The sequence below is a fragment of the Aedes albopictus genome, chromosome 1, assembly GCF_035046485.1.
Source record: "Aedes albopictus strain Foshan chromosome 1, AalbF5, whole genome shotgun sequence".
NCBI lineage: Eukaryota > Metazoa > Arthropoda > Insecta > Diptera > Culicidae > Aedes > Aedes albopictus.
The window spans coordinates 150,452,891-150,464,739 of NC_085136.1; the positions used below are offsets into that span (position 1 = coordinate 150,452,891).

The 11,849-nt window shown below is 38.1% G+C and overlaps 1 protein-coding gene across 1 annotated transcript; it reads left to right on the forward strand.

Moving 5' to 3' along the window:
- The first annotated feature begins 10,733 nt into the window (after positions 1 to 10,733).
- On the forward strand, positions 10,734 to 11,572 carry LOC115260475 (nucleoside diphosphate kinase homolog 5-like). The gene is given in 2 exon segments (XM_062847329.1): positions 10,734 to 11,057; positions 11,060 to 11,572. Coding segments are annotated over 2 exon segments (597 nt in total). The 5' UTR covers positions 10,734 to 10,939; the 3' UTR covers positions 11,539 to 11,572.
- Positions 11,573 to 11,849: the final 277 nt, after the last annotated feature.

Sequence of the window (11,849 nt, forward strand, 5' to 3'; positions counted from 1 at the left end):
ATCGATCGAGAACAGCTATGGCAGATTATGCACGAATACGGATTCCCGGATAAACTGATACGGTTGATCAAGGCGACGATGGATCGAGTGATGTGCGTAGTTCGAGTATCAGGGACACTCTCGAGTCCCTTCGAATCTCGCAGAGGGTTACGGCAAGGTGATGGTCTTTCGTGCTTGCTGTTCAACATTGCTTTGGAGGGTGTAATAAGAAGAGCGGGGATAAACACGAGTGGGACGATTTTCACGAAGTCCGTTCAGCTGCTTGGTTTCGCCGATGATATTGATATTATTGCTCGTAAATTTGAGACGATGGCGGAAACGTACATCCGACTAAAGAGTGAAGCCAAGCGAATCGGATTAGTCATTAATGTGTCGAAGACAAAGTACATGATGGCAAAGGGCTCCAGGGAGGAATCACCGCGCCCGCCACCCCGAATTCATATCGACGGTGATGAAATCGAGGCGGTTGAAGAATTCGTGTACTTGGGCTCACTGGTGACCGACGACAACGACACCAGCAGAGAAATTCAGAGGCGCATTGTGGCAGGAAATCGTGCTTACTTTGGACTCCGCAGAACTCTACCACAGACAAACAGACGTAACACTTGCGAAATTTCCATCGACCACGCCTTTAACGATCATTTTAAATTTTCATAGTTGTGGCTTTCACAACCAGAGGCGCACGCATCGTTTTTCTATGCGTTTGACGTTTCACACTAGCGCCTTCTGTTGACGATATTGCACAACACAGTGATTCGTGCAATTTTTCCACCAGGTGATGGTAGTGTGAACTGGGCGATGGATTTCCATGAAAATCGTTCAAGGTGTTACGTCTGTTTGTCTGTGACTCTACGATCGAACAAAGTTCGCCGTAACACGAAGTTAACCATCTACAAAACGCTGATTAGACCGGTCGTCCTCTATGGGCACGAAACATGGACCCTACGTGCAGAGGACCAACGCGCCCTTGGAGTTTTCGAACGGAAGGTGTTGCGTACCATCTACGGCGGAGTGCAGATGGAAGACGGGACTTGGAGAAGGCGAATGAACCACGAGCTGCATCAGCTGCTAAGAGAACCAACCATCGTCCATACCGCGAAAATCGGGAGGCTACGGTGGGCGGGTCACGTCATCAGGATGTCGGATAGCAACCCGACTAAAATGGTTCTCGAGAGTCATCCGACCGGTACAAGAAGACGTGGAGCGCAGCGAGCTAGGTGGGTCGACCAAGTGGAGGACGATCTGCGGACCCTACGCAGAGTGCGGAACTGGAGACAAACAGCCATGGACCGAGTGGAATGGAGGCGGCTACTATGTACAGCAGAGGCCACCCCGGCCTTAGCCTGACCGGTAAGGTAAGTAAGTTAACCGTTATGTGTCCGACAAACTTTTTGCTTTTTTCTACACCATGCTTTTTAAATGGGCATAAGGGTTAAAATATTAATTCTTTAATAACTTGGTTGTCTAAACAGTTTTAGCCATGATTTATCCCATAATCCGAACAAAGTTCCTAGTCAAACTATGACGGGCTGAAGCAGGGGTGTACAGGGGATAGACAAAATGATCGGGACAGGCAAAATTTTCCCTTCTCAAAAAAATTTCAAATAGCTGTAACTTTTCGAAAAGTACATCGAATATTCTAAAATTTTCACTGTAAGTTAATCAATTAGTCGTGTATCAGTGGACAAAATTTGAAAAAGATCGGGTTATATTGCACGAAGTTATAAGAATTTTAGAAAAAGGTAGAATTACCCGATAGCCAACTTTGAGATGTTATATCTCCGGATTCAATAAACCGAATGCAATGAAATTTTGTCCATTTATGACTTATATAATGAGCTTTGAAAAACTTTTGACATAACTTAAAATTCTTAACACGGAAGAAAATTATAAAGATTAGATTATTCTTCTAATAAAACACCAAATTTTCTTAAATTTCAACATCGTTTCAAAATTCAAGATGCTAATTATAGTTCATTTAAATTCCCTGTGATTGTCTTGAATACAGATACGCTCTGTAGGAAAGTATCAACATAGGCGGCAATTCATTGAAAAAGTAATGGGATGCATATTAAAAATAGACCAATTTACTAAAAAATCATAATATTAATGAAATTGCTATAACTTTTTCTCTTGGTTATAATTTCAAGTTGAGTCAAACGTTTTTCAGAGCTCATCATGTAAGTCATAAATGGACAAAATTTCATTGCAATCGGTTCATTGAATGAACTAGCCTAGGGCTAAAAATCTCGTTAATACAGATAAAAAAAAAAAAAAAAAAAAAAAAAAAAAAAAAAAAAAAAAGAAAAAAAATACCTTTTTCTAAAATGCTTATAACTCCGTGCAGTATAGCCCGATCTTTTCCAATTTTGTCCACTGATACACAACTAGTTGATTAACTTACAGTGAAAATTTGAGAATATTTGATGGACTTTTCGAAAAGCTACAGCTAATTGGACATTTTTTGAAAAATGAAAATTTTGCCTATCCCGATCATTTTGTCTATCCCCTGTAAGTTTACTGTCAACTGGGAACAAATTTCGCCTACCCTCTATCATGTTTTAGAACCAGTAAAAAGACGTAACTACCAAACAAGAAAAGTTCAATTTTCTATTACAAAACTAAATTTAATACCGTTTCATCATGCTAAAAGCAAGACAGTATGCGATTTGAAAATAAAGATTAATATATTCAGCAAATTAGATTGAAAAAATTCATTCCGAAAAAATCAGTGTTCTGTTTTCACCATTGTGAAATATTAGCCTAGGAGGAAGAGCTCTACTCTCGCTTGTTTTAGTTATTGCTTTATTGTTTATGGCCCGTTTACATATTTGCTTATTCTACGCGACAGTTCATTTTCGAGCTGTATTGGCGTCAATTTAGCGCAATGCAGGGCCGGATTTAAGGGGGGGCCAGGGGGGCCATGGCCCCGGGCCCCCACATTTTAGGGGCCCCCACAAAATCTAACTTCAAATTGGAATCGAAAAAAGTAGTGCTGAAAACATCGTGATTTAATTTTTATCACTAGTACTTCTACTCTCAAGATATAGGGTGTCCCAGAAAGTATGGGCACATCTTTGTATAGCGAAAATACAATCTTTTTCTTAAATAACCACAATTTTTATATTTTTGTATTTGTATTCAGAGTATTTTAATTAATACCTGTGAAGAGTTTATACATTAAAAATGGTTTCTATATGCAGAATGATTAAAATGGAAAAACATCTTTGAAAACTTCTGCACAAACTACTTTTTTACGGTATAGCCAAATATCCAAATTCGAAACATTTTTTTCGAATTTTTTGCACATGATACATTCAAAAACATGTTTCCTCAGATGTTTGATTGATTTTTTTTATAAAAATATGTTTTGATTGTGCGTACGGGCAAATCATAATTTTGAGAAAACTGAAAAATTCGCCTTTTCTATTTCTGGATTAGACATGCCCACAGACATTCGAATTTTAAAACATGTTTTGACGAGAATAAAAACAATTCAATCAACACTTTATAAAGCTGGAGCATTTATTGAACTTATAGTGAAATAAAAATGTAATTTTCTGCATGTTGTGATATATATTCAGAAGCTTGTTTTCAACTATTACAAAAACAGGTTTTCAAAGATATCGATTTTGGCGTTTCAATTCTTTTTCCAGGTTCAAAAGTATATGTTTTCAATTCGAACTAAGGGTTGTATAATAGATACGCATGTAGAAATACACGGATATATTTTTTAAAATTTTTATCGAGCTTAATTTCATGCGTGGAAAACAATTTGTTAAGCGATGTTATTGAAAAATATTGCAATTTGTGCAAAAGCTTTAAAAGGTCTTTCAGGAAATGTTCTACCGCATTCAAACGAAGTGTGAAATTCAAATTTTAATGATTGGCATTTGATGTTGACATATTAAGGCAGATTATGTGTGAAAATAAAGTTTGTTTATGCATCCATTCCCAAATGGCAGAGCTGCAAAGTTGTGCCCATACTTTCTGGGACACCCTATATATGAGAAATATTGTGCTTCAAATTAGAAGGAAGCAGATATCTGCCTTTTATAAAATTTCAAACTTTCTCTGAAAGTTGTTAAGATTTTTATGGTTCGGAATGATCATCTTCACCTGAATTCTGGATGAACTCTTAAAATCCATGAAATAGAGAGTCGAACAGTTTCTGCTGAAAATTGGTGTTTACTAATCGAAAATTACACAAGTTTACAAAATAAAACGAAAGTCGTGAACTTCTGTCAACGACCAAAAGTTTTGAAGCACAATTTAGTGCTGATTTCGAAACCAACCTTCAAAAATGTTTAAGTAGAACAGTTTTTGAGTTTTAGCTCAATATCGAGTTTTGCAACTTTTCTAAATATGTAATTTACTAAAATTCAAATATATCGCCTTTTGTTCAACCAATTTAAAATCTTTTACCATAAATAAAATGCTGAGTACAATACCATTCGATCATCTGCAAACAGGTTTTGCGTCAGATTGATGAAATTCAAGATATTGGCGAGTTTTAGGGACAATCTTCGTAAATTTTAGCAAAATTACCAAAATTTTTTGAAGAAATGTATTTTTTTTCAATAAGAAAAAACCAACTTGTGGGGTATGAACAAAGCTGAGTAGCATTTCCCATGCGTGTATTTCCCCTAGCAAGCATCAGTGACAGCCAGCACCATGACGGGGTCGTCGTCAGTGTGATGCTGCCTCATTGACGAGTGGACTGTTGGCGGAGCAAGTCGCCATCACCGTGAGGTTCCGTATTATGCCAAGTGATTCTGATTCTACTGCAGTTTGCTAAGATGGCTGGGAACGGATTGTTCCAGTGAGTTGCCCGGCATGCACATTGGCGATCCTGCCAGGAGTGCATCATAATCAATAACAAGTTAATCGTAAAATAGGTAGAATCACTTGGCATAAAAACAGTGAGAGAAAACAAATCGTTTTGGTGTGTGAAGTGTGTGGTGGTGCTGCAAACACAGTGAAGTGGGTGTTGCAATTCTGCGGTTCCTGACGAAAGCTAGAGCGCGGAAAGTTTTTGTTTTTCCAACCGCGTTCTGTTTTAGCCTTGGTTCTAGCACAAACACATGAACAAAGGCGCGGTGACGTGGTTGATTTTTGTTGTCGACTGGTAGCACGCTGGGGATAGGTGGTCGGTCGATGATTGCATGCATGTTTTCTTCATGTTCTTGCTCGGCATGAATGGTCGCGCTTTCGTTGATTCCTCGGATCGTACATGCTCGTGTTGTCGCTCGGTTGAACGGTAAATGCAAACAGGTTGATGTGCATGATGGTAGAGGTGTTTGACTATTGTGAATGTTGCCGTAAAATACTCGCGGCGTTGGTTGGTTGGGTTGGTTTTTGCTCGGGTTTTTGGTTGGGCAAATTAATGGCGTGTCGAACCGCCGAAAATTTTTCTGCATAAGGAAAATGCAGGGACGTGTAATGAAAACCGTCCAAGGAAACGGCATTTTTAGATAACCGCCGAAAATTATTCTGCATAGAGAAAATGCAGGGACGTGTAGTGAAAACCGTCCAAGGTAAAGGCGTTGTTGGATAACCGCCGAAAATTTTTCTGCATAAGGAAAATGCAGGGACGTGTAATGAAAACCGTCCAAGGAAACGGCATTTTTGGATAACCGCCGAAAATTATTCTGCATAAAGAAAATGCAGGGACGTGTAGTGAAAACCGTCCAAGGTAAAGGCGTTGTTGGATAACCGCCGAAAATTTTTCTGCATATGTGTAATGAAAACCGTCCAAGGAAACGGCATTTTTTGAATAACCACCGAAAATTATTCTGCATAAAGAAAATGCAGGGACGTGTAGTGAAAACCGTCCAAGATAAAGGCGTTGTTGGATAACCGCCGAATTTTTTTTTTTCTGCATAAGGAAAATACAGGGACGTGAAATAAAATCCGTCCAAGGAAATGGCGTTATTGAAAAACTGCCGAAAATTGTTTGCATCAGGAAAATGCAGCGATGTGTAAAGAAACCCGTCTAAGGAAATGGCGTTGCATGATAACTGCCGAGAGCTGTGCGGGAGAAAAATGCAGGGACGCGTAAAGAAAACCGCCCATAAAAAATGCATATCGTAAAACAGTTTAAAATTCGAAGTACGCAATGAAAACATATCTACTGAAAATATGTTGTAGAACCTCTTTCGAACTCGTTTTGAAGAATCTATTTTCGTATAATGAAGGACATTTGTGTGTTATATATGGTCCATCTGTACCATCACATTGAAGCATTGAAAATGGAGTTGTATGATATACGGAATCTTTAGTCTGATAATTCTCAAATTCGTTAATCTCTTGTTTTTTTTTCTTTTTTTTTTGACAAATAATTCTTACAAAATATGTTCGTTTTCGTTGAATGCGTCGAATTTTCGCAATCGTGAATAACGATTGATTTGAGTGAGAGAAAAACAGGGCCGACTACATAACGAGATGTGCGCTTGAAGGAGAGAAGACGCATCACCCAACTGCGTGTGTTGTAGTTATTTTTATTGGAGCTCGGCAAAACCCCATAGATGATCGGTTAGCATTGCAAGTTATCAATCAAATGATATAGGTTCGATATTAACAAAAGTGGGTTTACTAAACAAAAAAGTAAATGTGGCCATTCGTCTTAATTCTTGTATCTTGAAGTGTATCTTGTTGCATTGGTGCCATAAGGATGAAGAGAACGAAATTGAGGGTTTGAGCGTAAAAATAACAAGCCTGCTAGTAAGAAAACTTTTTTTTTCGGAGAAGAGGGAGAATGTGGGGTATGAACAAAGCTGAGTAGCATTTCCCATGCGTGTATTTCCCCTAGCAAGCATCAGTGACAGCCAGCACCATGACGGGGTCGTCGTCAGTGTGATGCTGCCTCATTGACGAGTGGACTGTTGGCGGAGCAAGTCGCCATCACCGTGAGGTTCCGTATTATGCCAAGTGATTCTACTGCAGTTTGCTAAGATGGCTGGGAACGGATTGTTCCAGTGAGTTGCCCGGCATTCACACAACTTAAAAATTCTTTCTCGACGTTTATTTGACATATCATATGTAGGCGAATTACAGTAAAAAATTCAGCTCAATCGGAGCATTGATTATGGAGAATGAAATGTGTGAAGTTAGCGAGTTTGCTTAAAAATAGAACAAAAATCGATTTCAAATCACCAACCTTGTATGGAAAGTCGAAAAAAATTCCGCTCTACTGTATTTTTTTTCTTTCGCGTTTTTGAACTCAGGGCATGATTTTACACCAAAAATGATCATCAGCTTACAGAGTTCAAAAATGCTGTACACTAGTTTGGTATTATTTTTAAACATTTCCTACATAGTTCTTTGAAGATTTGCAAGTGTTTCTATCAGAATAAAAAAAGGTTTTAAAGTTCTAGAGTTTGATTCCGCTTACCAAACTTATAAATTATTCAAATCGAATCCCAAAATTGTTGAAACATTTCTTTAAAGGAATTAGCAAGAATTTTTGACGGATTTTTTTTTGCAAAGATCTGATCTGATTTTCTTTAATTTGATTAAATTCATGACGAATATTTCTTCCTGTCGTGAATGTGTTATTCAAGGCGAACTCTTAACAAATCCATAGGTTCCTTACAAAAATTTCAGTAGATATTGGTGGAGAAATTCTTGAAAGATCCTGAAATATTTAAAGTTTAGCAAACCATTTTTGTTTAAATTGGCAAAAAATTCGTCCGCCAAAGAATTTTTACTTATAATTCTATTCAAAATAAAACAGAAATTCCATCAGGAGCTCAATCTGGATTTCCGATGAAATTTCTTCAACAGCTTTAAGTTGAATTTCCGCTAAAAATACCACTATGGGTTTTTTGCCTCCTGAAGTTTCACAAAAAGTTGTGAACAATTATTTTGCGCGTTCATGAGAAAATCCTCGAAGTCGCGTTAGAAATGATAATGCTTAAGTTCCACAAAAAAAGAAACCTTGTAATCGGTTTGCAACTCTATAGATTTCATCAATGATTCCGCAAGAAATTCTATTTGGAGCTTTTGCAATAACGGCCCCAAAGATAGCGCTATGAATTTTATTTGAAATTTATCAAAAATGTCTCCTATAAAATCGATTTTTAAATTTCTTAAAGGACTTTCTCTTAAATTTTGACTTGATCAATGGAATCTAATAGTTTGAACACTCTCGGATAAAGCGTTATTTACTTGATAAAATTTCTTTTGCAATCGTCTTCAGATTAGATTTTCATATCTGGATCTCTGTTATGCTTTTTATGTTTATGTTTTGTTATGTTTTTCTAGTTATGCTAATTAAGCTAGATTAATATCCCCAAATAACATCCCTAATTTTTGGAAGAATTTTACATATTTTCTGTTTTTTTTTCTATAATGAAAAAAAAATATCCTCTAAAAAGAGGGCCCCCACAACACTGTGGCCCCGGGCCCCCACATTTGTAAATCCGGCCCTGGCGCAATGTAAACACTTTTTAGCAGACAATAAAATTAGCATGACAAAATCAGAAGCTTCTGAATTCGGTGCTAAAACTAGTGGACAATAATGAGGATATTAGATTGTCCGACACAATTAGCATCATGTAAACGGTCTGCTAGACGAATAGTCAGCTAATTATGCCATCACGCCAATTTTATTGGTAGATAGGGAAGTGTTCACATTACGATAGTTTGGTACCAACACAGTCGGCCAATTTATTGTCCCAGATTTAGCAGCTAAATTTTTAGCGGCAATGTAAATGATACTAGCGTGGATTAAATTGTCCGACAGAATATTGTCACGCGTTATTATCACATATGTAAACGGGCCATTAAAGAGCGAAAATCAGCTAAAAATTGAAATCTCCCTGGGCGATTATTTTTCTCAAATGAAAGGATAATTGAACACTATGACTCCAGATGTAGGGGATTTCGGACGCAATTCGACGATTATTATTGTTCGTGCAGTTGAAAATCGGAATTTTTGACACGCGAAAATCGCTTTTTCTCCTTAACCGTGTGTCGGACGTACGTCGGGCACAGTGCGCTGGATAGAGGACCAGATCCGCTGTCCAGCGCACTACGTCCGACGTTAAGGGTAGTACGCACCTGATAAGTACTGTGGAAAAAGATAGGCCAAGAAACGGTCAAGAAATGATTTCGCTGTTAAAATTTCTTGAGTGGTCCGCAGCTGGAAAGAAATGAAAATTGTGTAACGCTCGTAACGCCTGCCGGGCAAATCAAATGGAGCTGTCACTTTTCCTTACGGAAAAATATTCCGTTCAATTATTCCTCAAGGAAAAGTGACATTTCTTCCCATACTAATCAGTTGTCAAAATTCCTTCGGTAATTAGAGGGATTTTTTCTGGAGTGCTTTTCTTACCAGGTGCGTACTAGACTTTAGGATTCACGCATGGATTTTGAGAAAATTCGATTCTCGGGTGTGGGGAAACTTCGGGTTTCAACCGCGACGACAATACAACCTTTACTTCGCTTTCAACACTCTATTTCTTTTCGCTCAAATTATGCCTTTTCTTCCACACGCTTTTGCACATCCGATCACTCCCGTCGCTGAGCACACAATCCCCGTTCTTTTACACCCTTTCCCGCTCTACCTCTCCCACTCTCTCTCTACTCGAATAAATTTCTTGTTAAACGTTTGAAAAGTGATTTAGTTTATCATTGTTGATACCGATGAGGAAAGTCGAACATTGACTACTTTCTCAATTGAAACATCATCTAAACAGTAATATGTAGGGCATATTTTTAGTTCAGCTATCACTACCATTATTAAGCAACAATTCAGCAAGCTTGCTTGTCTGTGACGTGCAATTGTTAGTTGGGTACTGTTTGCTGTAAGCTGTAACCGCAATTTCTCTGTTGTCTACCAACAAATGGACAAAATGTGCGACACCCAGTGGGCCAATGGAGATTTTTTTTTTGTTGGAGTGGGAACAAGAGTGGGAATTGAACTAACACTCCGTTGCTTACAATATGTCTAAACGATTGGCGCCGCTATCCGTAGCCATTACGATGTTATGTAATGAATATTATTTATTTGAGACTCAATATGGAAATCGTGCAGATCGATTTTAATGTTTCTAAAAATAAATAGAAATTATTGAGGCAAAAATACGGTAGACTACCTTGGGCTGGTCATAACACATAGATACTGGTTGTTCGCACATATACTGAAGAGAAAAACCGTAACAAGTTAGTTAATTAGTATATTATTATAAGATAATTGACAGAAATTTCATAGTTAAAAGACACTAAAGACTTGGTCTAAGCTAAATTAATCATCATAATAATGCTCTGGATTACTGCAAAATAGTGGAAAATCTTCAAACATGATTTATTTCATTTTTCGCCGATAGAATATTTTGAACCAAGGCTTTTCTGAAAGGTTGGACCATACACTGAAATCTGTGAAAAAAGATTTTAGGTTCATTGAAGTTCGATAATATGTCGGTTCCTGGTATGCGTGGCTCCATTATCTTCATTAAATGCAAGAAAGTGGAGGAATTACGGTGAACGTAATGTGGATGTCAGTCAAGTCGGAAACTTTTAAGACGACTCCAATCTGGACTCCAAGAAATACTGAATTTCTGATTAGTTATTCATTCATTGAATTTAGAATTCATACAGTTCGTTTCATTATTAAATGGCTTCATGGTTCATTTTACATGCGATTGATAGAGCAACGCCCTTTCTGGCTATCGTTTCCCCATAGATTATTAATTTTCTTTTTGATTATTCAATCCAATCAACACTGTGTTCTTACCCAGTTATGACATACTTACACACATAGACCACATCGATTCGCTTTGGTGGCATTGCTTCACACGAGGCTGATCCTTGATAGCATTTGTAATAAAGACCATAATGTTGCAGTGAAAACGAGCTCCTTACTGAGACTTCTAAGCAAGCGCTGACTTCTTTTTTAGGCTCACTGTCAAGCTATCTGGTCTACAACTGGATCAACATGGGAGACTTCGAGAGAACTTTGGCCGTCATCAAACCGGATGCGATGAAACACAAGGACACAATCATCCGTCACATAAAAGATGCCGGTTTTGTCATTGTTCAATCGAGAATAGTGAGACCGAGAGTGCACCGAGATCTTTGCGTGCCATGTTTGCTGACAGTCACGACGAGCTTCGCAACGCAATTCACGGAAGTGAGAACAGCACAAGTGCGCGCTTTGAAATACACTTTTTCTTTCCGAATGTTTTATTGGAACCTGTTTTCAACGAGGAAAAGTTAAACAACTACCTTCGCGCAATGGTGAATCCCGTTCTGATGCAAGGCCTTTACGCTATGGCAAAGGAACGGCCAAAAAATCCAGTGATTTGGTTGTCAAACTGGCTTCTATTGAACAATCCCTACAAGCCGCAGATTACATCGGTTCTATCTGATGCGCTGTATGGTATCAACACTAAGCCGGAATTGATTTCTGAAGATCGCAAGGCAGCAACAATGTTTGACCACATGGGAGCACAGTCCCAGTGTGATTGTTGTGAGTATAAGGATAACGGCATTTGTGCTTGCTCCTCATTATCGATAATCGCTGAAGAGAACTGACTTGTTTGATTTGTATACCATAATAAAAAACACTGTAAAAATACCTGTCTATGTGTTTAAGTCTTTTTGAACATTAAGTTCCGAATGCGTGAGAGATTGGATACCTATTCTCAAAGTACATACTATGTTGCATACATCTCATGTCCATAGAAGCAATTAAGCATCTATTTAAAAAACAACGTCGCGACGATGGTCAACTCAAATCAAATCAATTTTGTATGTGCCTCTCCTTGACCTGAAATAAGGTATCACTGCTAACAGGGTATCGTAGTGTTAATAAATAAATTACAAATTACAACTATTTTGGGCTG